Genomic DNA, 20,919 nt, shown 5'->3' with positions numbered 1-20,919 from the left:
TACAGCAAAGCTACCCTATAAGGAGAAATCTAGTTTGGATAACTTAAGGTAATTAGAAAAAGAAGTTCAATGACTTTGTAAAAAATGATCAAATTGACAGCATGTGGTATGATAATACAAATAAGTCATATGCCAACAGAAAATTTGTTTATTGCAACGCGTGCCAACTTGTTCACAGGTCATACATTAACCAAAAAAATAAAATACACCTCTTTACATGGGAAAGTGCAGCAATGTCAGTTTCAGTTTTGGATACAAAGTCCATCCTGTATCGAACATTACAACGTGGCTAATTTAAACTTCTCTAAGCTGGCTAGCACTCGCCTTTATGAGTTTTCAGATTTGTGATTGTGATCTTTGCAGGAGAGAGTGTATTTACTCTCGGCTTGCTTAGCTCACATGTTTTGTCAGTGGAAGTAGTCAGTGTCATGTATTTGCTTAAGTGAGCACACTGTGATTCTTTCTCAGGCTGCAGGCTGAGATTCGAGACGTTCATCCATGATGAAGCTGTGGCTATGTGAGCACTGAGCAACACCAGCCCTTCTGCAAATGCACTGCACAAAGGTGAAAGATCAAGTGTGTGGTTGTGGCTGCCTGACGAATGCATTGCTTGGGCACGCCTGCAAGCTGTCAGGAGGGTGTGGGGCTGGAGAGGCAATGGCAATATGTAAATATAAAGTCAGGTCCTTTCCTTATATGGCCAAAAATGATCCATACTTGCAATAGTTAACTACACAAAAAAGCAGTTTAACTACTTGAATCAATATGCTGATATGAATGTAGATGAACTACAAGCAAGCTACTGCAAAATGTAGTTCACTATTCCCAAACACTGCCAAGTCAGTGAAGCCATGCACGTTACCAAAGCCCTGGATCTGGCTCATGTACATTATCATTGTCACTATTTTGTCATTTTCACATTATGATTAATCCCACATGTAACATTTGGTGCTGAAAATGGGTGAAATGCATTGTTATTGTACGTCTTACATCAACTTTGGTTGACCTTTGAGGAAAACATTCTGTACATTAGTTAATAATGAGCTGTCTATAAAGTCTAGAGAGGTTTTAGCGTAACAATGCTGCAGTAGTAAAGATTAACATCATCACATCAGGCTCGCCGCAGTCTCTCATGAACATTAACTGGAACAGGACAGCCATCAGTAAATTATTTTTAAATAGACAAATTAATATGGAACACAGATTAAAGGATATACTGCGCCAAATTAGTCCCAAATCATCATCACACCCTGCGTGTAACGAGGCGATGATTGATGTGGGGAATTAAGTGGAATGGCATCGCCCTTGTTGGCTCAAATGATCAAATCATTCCCGCTTGTTGTTGGAAGGGGGAAACCGTAATAAAACTGCCAAGCGCTGGTCTTGCTAAATGTAAGCAAACAACTCTCTGAATGTATCCTCCCAAGACAAACACCTTCACATCAAACATGCTGCCATTTGTGACTCAGCTGTGTTTGTCCTTGATAGTTTTTTTTTTTGTAGTGGCTCACAAGCTGAGAATATAATGATACAATGGCTCACTCAGGCATAAGGAAATTAAAGTAATATCGGAACCATCGAGTCCACTGCCATCGGACAAAAATGTCTAAGAGGACAGCAGGGGTAATGGCTCCTAATTCACCAGCAGTCTCATCTCTCCGTCTCTAGGCCTGGGCTGCCTGCTGCTCTTATCTTAACAGGCGCATCATCCCCCGGACAATTGCTGCATGCAATTGTGGCTCGGGGCCTTAAAAGTTTCTTGGAGAACGTGACTCCTGCTGCTGAGACTATTGCTGCCAATAGCAAAGCTGCACATCCAGAGTGCTGCTTTGTAATATGTCAAGTGGACATCCAAATCATACGAGTAGGGGAGGCTGGGGTTGACTATTCTTTTACGTATTTCTCTGGCATATTTTATGCTAGAATATTCTAACAAGCAGCAAATTAAAACTTAAGGTCTCAGCTATGAATAAATATGTCTTAATGTACACAAATGTTTTCTAAAATTAGATGATTCATGATGACAATAGCTTCTGCTACGTCACAAAGATGGAGACTGTTGAGGGTGAGAAGTGTCCATCATTCCACACTTCACTTCTGGGCCATTTTAAGTGCGCCAGTAGTACACTGCATTTTCCATACAATGCACTTACTTAGCGCACTTGTGCACTCAAAATATTACGTTAAGTACAGAAGTATGCGATTTGAGACACACTGTATTACGCCTGCCAAGACTGACACGAACAGCGGATTGAGAGAGAGACTACGCCACCTCTCAAACTCAGTCCAAACTCGGATTAAATGGTAAAACTAGGCCGTGTTGATTAGATATAAACAGATATAGATAGATATAAACTTTTAGAAATAAAAGTTTCTGTTACAGTGTTGCCTATTTCTCACAGAAAATATCTTAAGAAGCATAATTTAGTGTACTGTTTAGCTGTAATATGAGAATTTATAATCAGGAAGTAGGTGCCATACTGTTTCCTGTATTGGAAAAACAAAAGCTGACAAAAAAGTGAGACCAAACAGTAAAACTAAGCAGCGCTGATCAAATATAAACCAAGATTCTGTTACTGCGCTGCCTATTCCTCCCCTCAGATGTTTTCAGAAACATATATCATGCTACCGTTTAGCTGTAATTTGAGATTGTTTGTTACTAGCTGGCCGTCATATTGTTTCCTGGGCAGAAATCCAAGCTAGCATTACGACTACTACTTGTAGGTTTTCTACCTCGTGAGCAAATGCCACAGCCCTATCTTCTGTTACCTCTGATCGTAAAGCACCAATTTCAAAAATATTTGTGCCCTGAAGCCGCGGCATGCAAAATTGACTTGAAAAGATGTAATTTACTCCACTTTTATCGCATCATTTCTCACCGTGGTCAGTGTTTATATGGCAACTCGGGCGAGACTAGCTGATGGCTAGTGGTGGTGCTAGTTCTCGAGTCTCGCACAAGTTGCCAGCTGTTATTCCGGCTAGCTGTTATCCTCCAATACTCCGAACAAGTTTTGTGGATTAAAAAACTACACTGGACTTCTTGTCGGCATGAAGGTCAGTAAGTACTGTCTGTATTTTCATTCTAACGTGGCCATTTCCTTTAAGCGATTTATCAGTAGGCATGTCTAATTATTTTTGCCACTGACCATTCAAAAATATTATCAGCTAACAATATTAATGTTGTTTTTAAAATTTCAAAATAGTTTTAAGCTCTCAAGTTACAACTCCGGAGTTTACAATAGGTTGGACCATGTGCCAACCAACTCTGCTCACACTTGACCCAACTTTGTGATGAAATTATGTAAGCCAGCTGCCATCACTCACCAAAGACTTTCAAAACTTATATCACAATGTAGCCAATTCCTTTGTCTATCACCTTTTCCAATATCTCTATATGAAACAGTATCGTAACACATTTAGTCAACATACAACTTTATTACTTTCGATACTATAGAGCTGAGATGTTACCCTCACTAAAAAAGTGTTGCTTATGTACTACTTTTTTCTTTTTTTTTATCTCTGTGATCTTTCTAAAGGACCACAAAATAGCTGTGTGCCACCCAACTCCAGTCTGTTTGGAATTCAACACACATCTGTAAGCGACTGGGACAGTGTGGGAAATGACCTCTGACACTGACCGGACATGGAGAGCTGAGACAGGAGGTGATATCGGAGTGATTAGTCTTCCTTGTCATCTCCTTACTGGAAGCTCAGAAATATTGTTTATAGCTCTCGCCAACCAACGCACTTCTCAGCAACTTTGATTGATGTATGAGGTGTTGCCATGGCAACCGGCATGTGGGAATGATAAGTGAGTTTGGCAGGAGAGTATCTCCTTCTGGATTATTAAGACCACCTCAGGGTTGTGTGAGCGTTTGCCTCTTTGTATACGTGTAAGTAACGACGAGCTGTTCTTGGCCAAACACCCCTGCCTGGCTGTCGCCTCCCACTCCAAGGGTTAATCGGGTTAAGAAGTATAATGATTGAGCTGCTGACAAGAACACATATGATGCCGTAGGTATGGGGGGGTTCAACCAGTGCTCATGGAGGACTGCACACTGGAGTCTTGAGCTTATACCCTGTGATGCATTGTGACAGGCGAGTGATGGAAAGTGCTGTGAGAAATGAAGAGAGAGGCAGACTCAACAGAGTGAGGCAATCACATGGAGAAAAATTTGTGAAGTTATGCTCGCCAACAGCACTGGTTTAAATGTAATTAGGTCCCACCAAGATACAAAATGACTGAGTGTTTGGTGACTGGTTAGCGCCTCTGAGTATGACTCTTAGTAATGGAAAGACCTGTCACATCTTGAAGCTCAGCCTCTTCATTTTCACAGTGCACTGCTTCCATTTTTTGCCCTCAAAGCACAAACATTAGCTCACCGGATCCTGCACTCCAGCACCCAGTTGGCTCTGGGAGGCACAAATGATGTCTTTGTATGCGGCATCCAGTAGAACCACTACGCCCTCTACTGGGTAAAAAACAAAATGCAGACACTCTCAGAGAAAACTCTGCTGTGGTGTTGCAGGCGATGAAGTAAATAAGTGTGCACAAGCTCCCATGATGCCTTAATTAAAACACAAACTGGGATGGTATCACAGACAGGAGAGGATTTGCACCAACTGACTGAGGATATTAACTTTAAAAAAACAAACATACAATGCAATTTATTTGTTCTCCTTATTATGACCTCAATTGCTCTATCCGAAATTGGGTGAATTCCTTTGCAAGGTACGGCAATAAAAAAACCCGGCATAACAGGATTAAACATAACAGGATTATTGTTGACTGACTCTATGTGCTGCATGATTCCTGTTTAATTGCTTTACACTTGTCCCACACTGTTAACCAAACTGCACCTGACTGTGTAGACCTTTTCCAGGGGATGTGTGCTCTGTGGTTTCTGCAATGGAAAGGTAAACACTCATTTAAAGGAGCACTAAGGAAGATTTAGTGGCATCTAGTACTGAGTATTGCAGACTGCAACCAGGCAACACTTCTCCTGGCGAGTTTTCCTTTAGGGTTCAGGAGGATTTGCCAGGAGCTGAATTATCCACACAGGTCTCTTCCTCTCCAAAACAGACAGACTAGGTGATTAAAACAAATAAAAACACTGAATAAAGCAGTTTTATGTTACAAATGAGTGTTTCTCCGACGCTGTTTGGCACACCACAGATGGGCTGCTTGCCCTGCACCTGCAAATGTGTGCATACCTTTTTTCTCTGATAACTCCTTGCATGCTCACCTTGTTTTTTCTAATCCAGAAGTTGAGAAGGTTTTTACCATGAGCGGAAATACCCGCAGAGGTCTCTTCCTCTCCAAAACAAACGGACCAGGTGACTTAAACCTGAAAAACACCAAAGAAAGCAGTTTTATGTTACAAATCAGTGTTTCTCAGATGCTGTTCGGCATGTCAAACACGGACAGCTATCTCAGCAAATGCTAATGTGTGCTCACCTTTTTTCTCTGATATCTTAAGATCCAGTTGTTCGGGAGGTTTTTACTGGGAGACGATCATTTGCAGAGGTCTCTTCCTCTCCAAAACAAACAGACCTGGTGATTTAAACCGGTTAAAAACACTGAATAAAGCAGTTGCGTGTTAAAAGTCCATGTTTTTACAACGTTGCCTTTCACAGAAGGGGTTTCTAACGATGGTGGCTGATGCGAAAATGTGAATGTCCCTATCTAGAGCCAGTGTTTGGTTTGTGTATTCTGGGCTACAACATGGCAGACTCCGTGAATGAGGACCTGTACCCTATGTAGATATAAACAGCTTATTCTAAGCTAAAAAACCCCTGACAATTCTTAATTTCAGGTGATTATACAGTATAGAAAACACGTATATTCAATCTCTGCCAATATGACACCCTAAAACCCTAAAAATTTGCCAATGAAAGAAGATATTCTTTTACCGACACTTACAAATGTTGTGTCAGTCATTTAGAGGCATTTTCTTTTTTTGAAAATATGTACAGTATCTGCCTTCTGAGAACCGCTGCAGGAAAACTGGCATCACATTATTTGATTGTGAAAAATGAAGAGAAATGTTACTTTTGTTACTTCTGACATCCCTGTGGTAATCCATTTATAATGTAAAATTATATATCATTCATCGTCAGCATGTATATCCCGCGGCAGTGTCCAATTTATCCGTGGTGCAGCCCACACCAACAGTGCCTGTGGCATAGTTTATGTAAATAGAGCATGTAAACTGTAGGAAGGGCAGCGGAAATCCTCCCTATGAGACGACAACTCAGCCCACTGTAGCTGATAAATCACTGTCCTGCTGTTCCCAAGTGCATTTGTTTAACAGTTCATGCATTTTCAGTGGGGATGCTTTACAACTGCAGCCGGAGTTAATTCACCCCAAAAACAGAAATACATATTTTTCCTCTTACCTGTAGTGCTCTTTAACAATCTAGATTATTTTGGTGTGAGTTGTTGATTGTTGGAGATATCTGCTGTACAGATGTCTGCCTTCTCTTGAGTATAATGAAACTGGATGGCACTCGGCTTGTGGAAAGTGCCCAAAATTTTTTTTTGAAAAACTCAACAGCAATGTCTCTTTGGAGAAATCATGACCCAGTTAAGTCTGACTTATGGTAGGGTGCTTGACACATGTGATAAGTGTTGCCCGACAGAAATTAAACAGTCAAGCGTCATTTTCAATTTATTCTTCAGCGAAAGGTTTTAAATGGTCTCCATGGTAACCAGAAACCTCCTGCAGTTTCTTATTGTCCGATTCTATTTATGCCATATTCACTGAAGCCTAATCTGCACAGACAGCTGTTTAAATCACACAAATACGCCACTGTATATATGTTTTTAAACTATTAACCATATCTAGATCTTCACCAGTTGCTTTGTGAGGGCAGATTCCCCTCACTAACTAAAAATACTTTTGATTTCTTCCTGTGGCGCTGACATAAAAAATATTTTGGTTCAGTAAATGTCTGCTGTCAGTCAGCCTGGCGACGGCAGTTTGACTGGCTGCTGTCTTCTCAGCTCTGCAGGAGCTGCTGCTGACGGACGGCTGCTTCTGTGGACAGAATGCAGGAGTTGTTGTGGACTGAAAACTACTTTCTCTGTGGCAATGATTGTAACACTACCAATGACATCGTGGGACAAAATATAACGCGACAAAATTCTCCAGTTGCCTGACATGAAAGGAAAGTGTCGAGCATTTTATTTTGTTGAAAATACTCTTACATCTGCATGATGATACGATTAGTGGGTGTAGTTTGGTAGAAAGAAAATAGTTCCTACATGAAACTGTTGTCTGTGGATTATCTTGACTAACTGGGTCATGATTTCTTTAAAGAGACATTGCTGCTTGAGTTTTTCAAATGTATATTTTCGCGCTTTGAGCACCACAAGCTGAGTGCCATCTAGATCCATTATATTCAAGAGAAGGCAGACATCTGTACAGCAGATATCTCCAACACTTGACAACTCACACCAAAACAATTTAGACTGATAAATAGCACTGCAGGTAAGAGGTAAAATATGTATTTTTGATTTGGGTTCGGACTGCCCCTTTAATGTGTTTTGAATGACAGAAAGGCAGTTTTGATGTAACAGAATGACTGTCGGAGGGAGACATTATCACAGAGCACATGGCTGGACAGATGAGAGCTAATCACATGGAACAGACATGCTGACATGACCACATACACATACATACAACCCAATACTCTTCCCAATATAAGCACTGATTTATAGCTAAGTTCCAAAAGTCAGTTTTTGCCTGGTGGGGCCTTTTTCAACATCATTGGAAAACAGCTTCTGGGAGCCAGTGGATGAATTAAAAGCAGCTGCCTGCAAGACACAGACAGACGGGCAGAGGCTAAGGCAAATAGGGGCACAGACAGGTAGGCAGAGAGCCACAGTCAGACGCATATTCCAGTCTGAGTCAGCTGTGGGCTCAGGATGAAAGGTCTGTCGGCATCATACACTGCAGACAACTCTCCATGCCAAAACACTGAGTGGACCTGCTGAACCTCTCACCTGAAGCTCATCCAGCACAAACACACACACTCTCTCTCAAAGTACAAACATGAAGCACTGTCTGTCAATCAACAGCAAGATGTGTGAGATATTTGTCATAAATGAATAGCGACCTAAATCTGAAGCATGTGACGCAGGATTTAAAGCAGGATAAAAATAGTTTTCAGTACATGAACGTATGAATGTGAGTCAACATAAGTATGCAAAACATATTGTGTGTATAGCATGCATGATGGAATGTGCAGGTTAACATGCCAGGATGATGCATATGGGCATGACTCGCACTGATATGATTTAAGTTTGTGTCACAGTGTGCCAGGACTGGAACATAAACTCCCTGTTCCAGCCTGAGAGCAACTGATGGGCTATCACCATCATGATTTTAGTGAGCTTGTCATCCCGCAGGAGCTGAGCTCTCCTGTGATAAATTAGATTATATCGCTCCATACTAAAAGCATATTCTCAGTGTATATGCTGTATTAAAATGTGTACTTTTGTACCTTATCACATTGTGCTTGCAAAAGAAATTCTACATCAGGGAAGACAAAAATCAAGCCGAATAATCACTGGTGTTTTAGCTTAGAATACTGGACTTTTACTTACACGTTTACAATGTCGTATTAGTACTTTTATTTAAGTACATGAAAGATATGAATACTTTCCTACTTGTCTTGAATTTGGTCACAAATTTGTTTAAATCCATGTTAGTGAGCACGTCTCCTTTTCCAAGATAATCCACCTGGCAGGTGTGGCATATCAAGATCTTACTATATAATGACGAAAAATCTGATTGTCTGTGGGTGTGTGGGTGTGTCTGTTCCATGTTTTTCTCCTCACTGACTTGGTCAGTCCATGTAAAATTTGGCACAGTGGTAGAGGGTAAAGCCTCAAGAACCCATAACTTCCGGTTATAAAGATTTTCCGCCATTTTGAATTTTTTGAAAAACACTTAAAATTGATCTCTTCCTAGGAAGTTTGACCGATCTGCATGAAACTCGGTGAACATAATCTAGGGACCAATATCTAAAGTTCCCTCTTGGCAAAAGTTGGAAAACTTACTAAAACTGAGCTTCTATAAGGCAATGAATATTGCGGAGGATGTGGCTCATCACATAAAGGTGTATAACATCTCAAGGGTTTCACCGATCACCACGCAACTTTGTAGGCATATGACCACACATAATCTGAGGGGACCCCTCCATTATTGACCCCATCAAACAAAATGGGGGTGCTTTTTTGCCTATATTTGACAGGACAGTGAAGCATGACAGGAAGGATGGGAGAGAGAGAGCAAGGAAGACATGCAGCAAAGAACGAAGGCTGGATTCCAACTCCCAACGCTGCAACAAGGGCAGATGTGCATTAGGCTGGTCACAATATGAGGTCTGTTTGGTCAGTTTGATCAAACAACACAGTGCCACAGATGTTGTTGTGAGCTGTGAGTTTTTGGCTCCCCTTTCCGTATCATAAGCTTTCTTGGCAGTTCGTCGTCTTGACCAACTTGAGTGGGCAACTGCTCTTCCTCAGTAGTGTCACAGATGAATTCTAGTTTACACTGTACTGGGCAGGTAACAGATGGTGTGTATGGTGTTGTGTGGGTGAGAGGGTGGTGGCGGGGTTATGGTATGGGCTGACGTAAGCTACGAACAAGGAACACAAGCGCATTTTATTGATGGCAGTTTGAATGCACACAGATACTGTGATGACATCCAATATACCGCCATTCATTCACTGCCATGACCTCATGTTGCAGCATAATAATGGTCAGCCTCCATAGTGGAAGGATCTGTACACAGTTCCTGGAAGCTGAAAACATCCTAGTTCTTCAAGGTCTGCATACTCGCCAGACATGTCACCCATTGAGCATGTTTGCGATGCTTTGGATTGGCGTGTCAGACTAATTCCTGCTGATATTGAGCATCTTCACACAGCCAATGAGGAGCGGGCCAACGTTCCAGAGGTCACAATCAACAACCTGGTCCAACTGATTCTTTGGGGTGAGTGTGACCAAGGATGCGTATCTGTAGTGCTAATCCTGGGAAATCCTAAATAACAAACAAATGTCTTTATCAAGATAAAACTGCACATTTTACAGTGACTGATTATTCAGCATCTTGATATGCCACACCTGCCAGGTGGATAGATTATTTTAGAACATAGATTTTAATACATTTGTGCCAATCATTTGAGAGAAATAAGTCTTCTGTGTGCAGAAAAAAAGTCTTAGATCTTTAACTTTAACCTGGGAAAATGGAAACAAAAACAAGTGTTCAGTAGACATATGGGGGGATCTGTGAGAGCTGGAGGCACTTAACCACGAGGTCTGGTGAATCAAAACTATGAGCTAAAAGCTGCAAAGACCTGTTGATTCTCAGTAGAATCAAGAGGATTTGCGACATTTGATTAAATGTTAGAAGTACCAAATATTACATAATGTCGCTTCAGGTATAGGAGGATACTGAATAGTATTGTGCCTCTTTTTGTTCTAACTGTTAGGCTAAGTGGTCTGGGTGGAGCTGAAAAAAGTTTATATGAAAGTGGTTCACAACATGAAATCAACAGTAACTGCCAATCAGCTCACATGACATCCTTAGAGGAACAATAAGTGGCACCCAAGGTCAAAGAATGAAGCAATGTGATAGTGATAAAAACACCAGAATCGAAACACTGAGACCTGTAACACTTTTAATTATGGCTTTACACTTTTATACAAAAACAACTTTGATATAGATCTTCTCTGAGCGCTGGATCAGAATTCCCTTTGCTGTAATAAAATGTGTACAAAGAAGAAGTTCAGCTTTTATAGCATATGCATACTGTAGGCAGCGGGCTGGAACTTCCTGTTTAGAGTCCGTTATACATATCTCTATTCGCTTATTCTCTAGAGTCCTCTGAGGAATACATGCATACAAACACACACACACACACACACACACACATACACACACACTTGCGCACACACAGTATATATCTGTTCCCTTTTTCCTTTTCAGGCTGAATTTGCTGTCTTTATTTTACAATTCATAGTCTCTGAGATATGATATCAGCTTCCCCTGCAGATTACCGCCTTGGATGGCTTTTCTATTTCCCGGCTGTAGGTGATTTCCATTTCACGCCACGAGAAATTATGCTTGCACTTTGAATCCAGTCGCGCAGACACACATATATATATATATATATCCAAGGCCACCTAGGAAAACGTTTGCAGTCGAATAACTGTAAAGGGAATATTAGTGTCATTAACTGTCTTAATATATTACACTGCTCCCTTTACCCTCTTCTCTAAATACTTTCTGTCCCTTTATTTCCTATACCTGATGTATTGTCAGAACAAAAAGACACTGAATATATATCATTTGGTGTGCATAGATACTGATAAAGTGCAAATAGTATTTGGTTAAAAAAGCTTTATAATGTAATTTTGCTGTTTGTTTATGACTTGATCCGCTCTCTGAAGCACGTAGAAGCACAAAAATCAAGTCTGTCAGCTGGTCCTGATTTATCAAAGTCCATCTCTGGTATCAGTTCTGTTTGATCTACATGCTTTTCCAGTTTCCTCCTCTGTTACACATTTCTGACGAACCCAAAGCAAACAACTCGTCCACTGGAATTCCTCTCTCTCCCAGCTGCTTGGTTGTAATTCCTCTGTCAGCCTGGTGGGGGCAGTGTTTCTGTTGAGCTCTACTTCTCATCCACCATTAAGATTTCCTCAGGGATCTTCTCCTCTGAGTCAGAGCGATCTGACAGCTTGTCCAGGTACTCGATGTCGTCGAAGCGCTCAGCGACACACTGGGCTGTCAGACGGGCCTCCGGGTCGTGGTCCCAGCACTCGTCTATGGAGGCGCACACCATCTGGATACCCTGCGCGGGGAGCAGTGGAGCACAGATATAATCAGTCAGTAATACAGACTTGGGGCGAGTCTGACTGAGACAGAATATCATCACCTCAAGCTCAAACTACGAATGTTCATGTGTGTTTCCATCTGTGTGTTTGTCAATCTGTGCCTGTGTACCAGCAATTTGTCAAACTAATGTCGACAAACGCAACAATCCTACAATAAATCCTCCGTGCATGAAAGTTAAAATGCTTCTTTTATATTACATCTGTTTAAATGGAAATAATTAGAATACAATAAAAAACAGAAATAGTATGTGAGTAAGCTTAAAGGTGCCCTGTGGAGTTTTCCCGAAAACAAACAAAAGTTATGTGTACATTTAGTGTAAACACCAAAATAGATTGTGAGTCCTTGAGGTCTAACAAATGTGTTGAGTGCAATTTCTGCCTCATAAAACATTTACAAAGCCAGTTCTTTAAAGGTCCAGTGTGTAGGATTAAGTGGAATCTATTGGCAGAAATGGAATATAACACAATAAGTATGTTTTCTTCAGTGTATAATCACCTGGAAATAACTATCAAGGGAGCCGGTCCTCGTCTACAGGGATCGCCATGTTGCACCGCCATGTTACAGTAAACCAAACACTGGTCCTAGATAGGGCTGTTTGCGTTTGCGCAATGGCCACTGTAGTCAGAAGCCCCTCTATGACAGGAGCGTCTTTTTACTAATTTAAATAACTGGGCCTGTTTGTTCTATGTATGTGCATCCTCGTGTTTGTGCACAAGACAGACAAAACAGGGACATAAAAACCTACTCAATAGTGCCACTAAAGGTCAAAAGCTCCACAGGGTGCTGTTGCTGTAACAGAAAACAGGTGCTGCTCTAACAAAGTTGTCGAGACACATACTGTATCTTAACTTAAGATTACAATGATAACCACTTATCTGTTTATGATCCCCAGTCGCTAATATTCCCGCTGATCACATTAACTATTTACAATGAAATTAATATTTGCAGGCAGAAGCTGCAGGTGTATAGGCATTTGGACCGAACAATTCTGGTGACTCCCCGAGAGGAACTGCCCAACTGGGAATTTCCCCGAGAACTACAAACCGTCAAGGGCTTGTTTATTATGTTTGCCTTCACACCGCCAACAGGAATGCTGAAGTGACACACTTTAAGCCAGCCAGCGGTTGGTATAGCAACACCACGTTAGCTTTGATGAGTCAAAATGCTGTTGTATTTCCACCGGCACATATATGCTCAGTAAAGCCTGGATTCACTGTCTGCCTATCTGTCTGTGTTATCTCACACTGAGGTGACTCACGGTGCCTCTTGTGCTAGGAGAGTACCTACTCTTGAATAGGAGCTAAAAAAGTCCCTCGAAATGACGATTGCTCCTAGTTCTTGCGGTTCTTAGAAACATGAAAAAGTTCCTCCAGTCCAAAAACACCGTATCTAAGTACTCATCTTGCCATGACCTAAAGGAACAGGGAAATGTCTAAAAGCATTGCTGACAGGTTGAACACAGACATGGCAGCTGCTTCAGCTTGTGTACAGCTTCATTAAAATAAATAAATAAAAAATAAGGAAGTGCTGAATGACACTATTTTAATATTTGGACAAGGACTAGAATATGTCCTGCTGTGTCAGAAAGAACAAGGTCTGTACCCGACTCCAAGTTGACTTATTTGTTCCTTGTTTCCACATAGAGTTTAAGAGTTTGAACAGGGCTCAATGGGACTTCTATGTGACAGTGACAGTTAGTAATGTAGTAAACAAGCTAACCGCGCTAACGATGGATTGGAAATATGCAGCATTTTTTGCCGTCACCAGATATCAAACAAAAACCAAAGATTGTATCGTATCACCATTTCCTAGCAGAAGGCAGATAACAACAGGAGGACTCTGTGTTGTTGAAAAAATTGTGTCAGTTGTGTCTCATTTGTCAACAATCTAATTTGCCTAATTACTGCCAGAAAATGCAAATGTGAATGCACAGTGGGGACTTTTAGTTCCCAGTTTTGTTCTTGAGTTTAGTTCCTCTGGTTCTTTAATCCTGAATCTGTTTGGTCAAAAAGTGTTACATGATGCATGCTGTAGTTTGTCCAACAGGACTGGATTATTTATTGTTTGTATGTTTATTTATAGGAGATAGTACACAAAATACAGACACTTAACAACAGCTAATTCACATCTGCAGTAAACTAAACTACAGCAAAGTTGCAAAAACACATAATTGGAATTAAGTCACAACAATCTGTCCTAAAATCCTAAACCAACAATACCATACAGGTATAAAGTGTAAAACACTATACACAAATAAGAGTCTTTGAAAATATCAGATCATTAATGTGGACATATCCGAGTAGATTTTAACTTGAATCTTAAACATCAAGCATCAGAACTTGAAACATTTCGAAGGGCTTTGAGATCATGAGTGAGTATAGAGTCACCTCAGCCCACATGAGATCATGAAGTTAGAATGGAAAGTCTGCAGCTATTCAGCAGCAGTTTGCCACAGACAGCATGGATGTGTGTGTGTGTGTGTGTGTGTGTGTGTGTGTGTGTGTGTGTGTGTGTGTGTGTGTGTGTGTGTGTGCGGTGCCTCTTACTGGGTGGTTGATCCAGCTGTTGGGGATCTCAGGTCTTCCTCTGTCTCGGAGAACACTGTCCTTCATGCTCTCTACACACGGATGTTCCCTCAGGTTCCCAAAGGGTGGCTCGTACTCTTTCACCTCTGTACACACACACACACACACACACACACACACACACACACACAAACAGGAAAAATTAGCCAGTGCCCTTATCAAACAGGTGAGCTTTGGTTATTTATACAAGCAATACATTTTGAAACAGAGCCACATCTAGTGAAAGCTACAGCTCTGTTGAACAGAGAGGCGAGATCAGATGGCAGTGCCCCACAGCGCTCACATCAACAACACCTCTCAAAGGATTCACTGTGCGCTCTAAATTAAAACTGCAGGTTGCAAACTTTAAATAGCACTGAAGCAGCACAAACAACTAAAGAATCCTGTGCTGCTGATAGGAGGGCAGAGGGGGGAGACTTGCTGAAGAGACACACTCATTATTATCACAATTTCACCCTCAGCGTCGATGGGCTTAAAGTATCTCACCAACGCAGCTCTGGCTTTGTGTCAGCTCCCATGCACAACAAAATCCAGAGTGCTTGTCAAAGCCAATTTACCAGTTGAGTTTAGTCAGGGCGAGATTTCAAAGCACTGGTGTGGAGGATACAGCCTGCAGACTGTGGGTCAAGAGTTTCCAAAGACAGTTTATTTTTACATGAATTAATGTATCCTTGAAGTAAAACAACAAATCAAATTCCAATTTGCTTTGAAGCATGGAGGGTTTGCTTACACAAAAAAACAAAGTTAGAGAGAATCCATGGAGATAAGAAAAGCCTAATGAGCCACATGACTGTGTGAAGAATGTCAAAGTGAATAATTTGAGTGGATTTTAAAGTCAAAAATGTGGATTTATCTTATGTATATGTCCTTAAAATGTCTGACTTTGATTATTCTGACTCTGTTTCTTATTCCTCTACTGAAGGGGGATATGTCTGCGCATGTCCTTAAAATCTGAGATTCAAACCTGTGCTGTCCAAGATAGATTAGGTACATCACTAATACCAAAGCCAATCGCTGTTTAATACGGGGAACACATATCAGCGGGGGAGCAGACCTCGACATTAAGGGACAAAGAAACCTGAAACCTCGACATGCCTCGACAGACACAGACAGGAAGCCTTCAAACAGCAAACAGACACAGATAACAATATGTTATCTCACTCTTCTTTTTTTAGGCAGCTTTGAAAGCTGTAAATGGACTGTCACTGTTGATTATTGTTAAACACTATAATCCCTCTCATATGCTGAAACAACTACATCAGAATGGATAGCCTTCATGATCTCACCTATAGAGACAGATATGTAGTTCTAGAGTACATACAAGTACAAGTTTAAACCTGCCTGAGTGGCATGAGTCAAAACGCACAGTTCGTTACTGGGAAATAATGTTGAATAACATTTACTCAAGAAATTGGATATGTATCATCACTAATGACTAACGATGATAGGAATGAGAAACAGTGACACTTCTTAAAGTGATAGTGTCGCTGCTGTAGTGTCATTAAGCTACAAAATATACAATATAGGCACAGAGCAAAGTAAGTGCTTGTAATTAGTCGACTGCAACTTAAAGTATTTGTCTTTATTTGGACGTTGCATTTACATTTTATTATAGTAGCAACTGTTTCTGTTGTTTCTTTGGTTATTGTTTCTGGTTGTAGGCACTGACTGCACATCAGCTGCTGCTATAACACAGTATATCTGTCTCTAACTACACACAGGTTGCAAACGTATATAGAATGAGAGGCAAAGTGCAGATTTGTCCTCCATATCTTATGGATATTTCACATAATATTAAATGCTTAACAATAACAGTACAGAACAACTGATAAACTGCACATTAGCACAAACTGTGAACGCAATAACCGCAGGAAGTTTGTGTAAAATAAACAATTTGGATGGATTTTAAACAGATTATTTCCTGTGAGTATTACACAATGGATACGTTTTTGTATATGATTTTCCAGCTGTATAAGGAAATCTCTCAGGGTAAAGGCACAGCGAAGACCTGAACACGAGCTATATTCACAGAGCCTTCACTCTCTGCTAAAGAAGCACCATCCTGCACTAGAAAAACACACAGTTAAAACAACCCAAGAGCTAATAGAACAATGGCAAAGTAGCAGGGAGAAGAAAACACTGAATTTGGCCAGAAAAGAAGCCTATTAAGTATGTATGACTGTTAAAAATAGAAATGTATAATACATAATACACACAGAGAAAAGTTTCTTAAATATCAGGAATAATAATCTCTCATTCTACACAAACTTCTTGCAGGTATTGCGTTTATTGTTCAGTTTATCTGTTGCTCCATACTGCATTCAATATAGAAAATATCCATAAAGTATGTCACTTAGTCAGGGGTCATCAGTTTACTCACTGTCCTTAATGACAAAGGTTAGGAGCCACTGTGCTAACATGTCTAAACTACAGGAACAGACCATCCACTTAGTTTAGTTTGTAGAAAGAACCAGATGACTGTTCCATGTCGCTCTTTCAAAACACGTTAAAAAGAAGCTCACAGGAAGTTATGATGCCATAGACAGGAACTGGAGGCTTCTGGGACACACAAGTGGGACAGATGACTCTTTTCAAAAGGTGAAACTTCCTTTTTTTTCTCTCTTTGGTTTGGTATTAAAGCTCAAACGTGGCTCCACCTAACTGTCAGTCAATATTGAAGGAAAAAGTGAGACAGATGTTTCTTCTTGTTTTGACAGGATTATATAACTGTGTCCTGGACTGTAAATCCACTTTGTAAAATGTTAGGCAAACATGTTTTTGTGTTTTTCTCCAAACAATGGGTCCAAAACATATGAATCACACTCCTGAGCACTTTGCAGCAGTGTAAATAAAAGTGTGTATTCCAGGATGGAAAGATTGGCCAGCCCTGCCCTAAAAGGGAAGATGGTTTTTCCAGGCAAACCTTAAATTAAACTCTGAACTCGCAAAAGCTATTGAAAAACACAACACAGGGCGAGTGAGGAATGCTGTGGTTTGCAAAAGTCACACACTGCATATTGACAAGATTTCTGCGAAGCAATGTAACAAGTTCAGCGCAGCAACAATGAGGAACTTACACTGCGTCTCCGACAACAGCTGACATGTAGTGATGTGAATTTTGCACTGTAAGCACATATTTCATCCCTAATGTCTACTTTCCTAACCAGTTGTCAGCCATGTCTGTAGAAACTGTCTGTGAATCTGCAGCCAAGAGAAATTCTGTTAAATTTAGCTACAGTGGCAGACTGGGGAAACTACTCAGTGAGTGTCACCCCTCAGGAGCGTTGTGACATACATCCCTGACAGTACAGCCGTGTTTCCAAAGCTAATGACTATATGGCCTCTTAAGTGTCGTTCAGGGAATGACCACGTGCTGATTCTCCTTTGATTAAAGCCCCAGCAGCGGAAGTGGGACCAGGTCATTGTTTTGGAAGTCACAAGTAAGTCTCAAGTCTTTGCGCTCAAGTCCTGAGTCCTACACTTTCAGTTTTGAGTCTTAAACAAATCATAATGTGCTCTTCACCGAAATGCCTTTGTAAATTCACAAAAAGCATACATGCATTATAAAATTTGTTTTTATTTGTTAAAACAGGTGCGATTGAACTTAATCATAAAAAAGTAGTGCTGACTAGGTTTGGGCTAATTGAATATTTTCATACATTTATACCTTTCTGAAATTTCCCCAGGGTATATGGTTTATGATGGTATTTGTGTGCGGCGCTGCACCTCACTCACCCCTGACTTTACTACATTCTGCAAGCTTTTTAGTTTTTCAGTTTGATAACTAAACAATAAACTCACAATAATATCAAGAAGTTTAATATCCATACAACTATGTCATTATTGAACAGAGAAATACATCCATACACCTTCTGAATTCAAGTTTCTCTCTTTTATAGAACTAAGACTAGCCTAATATGCACTTCAATCTAACTCAACAGTAACAAAATAAAACACAAAATCATCTTGATTAATCTTATAAGCTGTTAGTTAGTTAGTCCAATGTTCCAACAATCACCAGCTCTGGTTCGGTAAAAATAAATCCTTAAATCTGTCTCTCTCTGCTGTTGCGGGCCGGCTGTTTACAGTCCTGTAACGTTATCCCCACCACCCGCAGTCAGCTCAGCTGCCTGTTGCACCAGACAGATCTCTGGTGGTGCATGATGTGCACTACACACAAAAAAATCCTCAATGCAGTTTCTCCAGTATGGAGAGAATTAAACGATGAGCGTCTGTATTTTTGATGGTGTTGAAAATCAGTGTTGGAATTTTAAATGCAATAGTTTACTGTAATATCATGACACTACCGAAGCCAAGTGCTGACATTGCACATAGCATATAGCACTATTAACTAACTAGTTCCGCAATTAGCTAAAAGCAAAAATTAAATTGCTAACTATGTTAATATTAGCCCCACTGTCATACCCTGTTCTTTGTGCAGTTTCACAGTTTCATTTTTGACTCGCAAGATTTGTATACTGCAATTTAGTTTTTGTTGACATCCGGGTAACTTGACAATAGTTAACAATAGCAATAACATACATTTTAATCTTTGGGCTTAGAGTATAGTAAAGTATTTTCAAGTCAAAAGGCTCAAGTCCAAGTAAGGTCACAAGTCATTGGTGTTAAAGTCCAAGTTGAGTTGCGAGTCTTTTTTGATTTTGTCAAGTTGAGTCTAAAGGCCCTGACACACCAAGTCCACGGTTAGCCATTGGTTGATGTCGGGGTTTTGGTTAATGTCTGTTGCCCTAGTTTTTGCGGTGTATCCTGCCCTTGCCAGCTATTTTTCGCCTGATTCAGCACATTGAATCAGCGTCAGAGATGATGGAGCCCATCAGAAATCACTCTGACTGGCAGCTCAGTGGACAAGAAAAGAAATGGAGGTGAAGAAAGCAAACAAACAGCTAAAGTCAGGAGGGCCTGAGATTTTTGCCGAGCTCTTTCGCAGAAAGGGTTTGTCATTTTTTGTGTTATTGTTCACTTGTGCATGATAAATATTCTTTGTTATGTGATGTGCTAACTGGCTAAGAAGCATTTTGAATCTGTCCTGCCTGACTTCCTTTTTGAATGATGAACACAGACTACTGCCACCTGCTGGTATGGAGAGTTATTTCCTCTCACACAGGTGCAGAACACGTGTGAGTTGGCTGTTGGCTGAAGTCTCTGCAGTGTGTTCACTGTTCAATGCATTTTTTTTGGATGAGACACAGGTGTTAACGAGATGTTAAGAGATGCAACTGTTGGCCTTCGTTGCCACTAGCTCTTAGATGTCAGCCTGGTGTGTCAGGGCCTTAAAATCATTAAATCTGTGACTCAAGTCTGACTCAAGTCATGTTACTTGAGTCTTAAGTTAGCAGCACATAGATGTGTATGTTTAGATATCAATGGTCAAACTGCACTGGCATGCCAAAACAAAGAGAAAGAGAGAAACACAAACCACCTCAATGATTACAGCAAAATTGAGAGCAAGCATAACTCAGACCAGCATCTGATATTTTGTTTGATATTCTTGTTCCACTGCACTTCCAAGTTAACATTTTTGTCTAATTACGCTCAACAAACCATAAATACACCCCCCCCTCCAAAAGACTTGGAATCCTGTCACCAAAACACATAAATAAAGCAGAAAAAACAGATCAACAGAGTTTCAACATGTGCTTGGAAATAAATTAGTAATGTGATCACAATAACACTGTCTGTTTCCCAAAGTCTGTCTGAGTCTGCAACAGCAGCTTGACTAATCCACTCCCAGCCGCCTCTGCTGGTTTTCATTAGGCTGCGGTGGCTGTGACACTTGTTTTGTGTTCCTCACAGGTTGTTAAAGTCATTTAGTACAGATGTGTGCATGTGCATTACACGCTAGCAGAGCTCGCTTTTGTACATATGGCACTGACTTAACCTGGAGGCTAACCCTACCATTAACTATAGCTGGTACATGCCCTAACCTTCACCTAACCCCATTAAAGAGGAAAACTATTTTAGCTCACGCTGGATGCAACTTCAGTGAAACCAAATTGGGCGCACACATTTTGTCCCTAATTCATCCACAATCAAGTGGTTTTAAATCCAATTTTTTTTTTCCCCCAAATGTGGATGATGGCAGACCCCACACACACACATACACACACAGGACCATCAGACCCGCCAGTCCTGGAGGAGTTGATGTTCTGACATCTGGAGAGCAGCTGCCCTAACCTCTCCTCCTCTCCAGTCTAGCCCAACCTCTCCCTCTAGGGACTTAAGGCATTTCTCCGTCTGCAGCTCCACATCCAACACCACTCCACTATTATCCCCCAACGAAGCCCCACCCGCCTGAGGAACGCCCTCATAGTCTTTCCAAGCCCTAAATCTGGACCAGCTAAATTATACAGGAGAGACATTTTAGGGAACAGACGCAGAGATAAAAAAAAAAAAAAAAAAA

At 40.8% G+C, this 20,919-nt stretch overlaps 1 protein-coding gene across 1 annotated transcript in view; it reads right to left on the bottom strand.

Annotated features, from left to right (window-relative positions):
• Window positions 1–10,678: 10,678 nt before the first annotated feature.
• The window catches only part of LOC126384299 (TGF-beta receptor type-2-like), a 30,926-nt gene continuing 20,685 nt past the window's right edge, over window positions 10,679–20,919 (bottom strand). Inside the window, exons 6-7 of the mRNA XM_050035270.1 lie at window positions 14,460–14,584; window positions 10,679–11,869 (exon numbers count right to left, since the gene is read on the bottom strand). Coding sequence (XP_049891227.1) covers window positions 11,690–11,869; window positions 14,460–14,584 — 305 coding nt within the window. The 3' untranslated portion in view covers window positions 10,679–11,689. The remainder of the gene's footprint in view (window positions 11,870–14,459; window positions 14,585–20,919) is intronic.

Source organism: Epinephelus moara, chromosome 22 (genome assembly GCF_006386435.1).
Source record: "Epinephelus moara isolate mb chromosome 22, YSFRI_EMoa_1.0, whole genome shotgun sequence".
NCBI classification, from domain to species: domain Eukaryota; kingdom Metazoa; phylum Chordata; class Actinopteri; order Perciformes; family Serranidae; genus Epinephelus; species Epinephelus moara.
The sequence above is the reverse complement of the archived record's forward strand: the minus strand, read 5'-3'. Positions and strand labels throughout refer to the sequence as shown.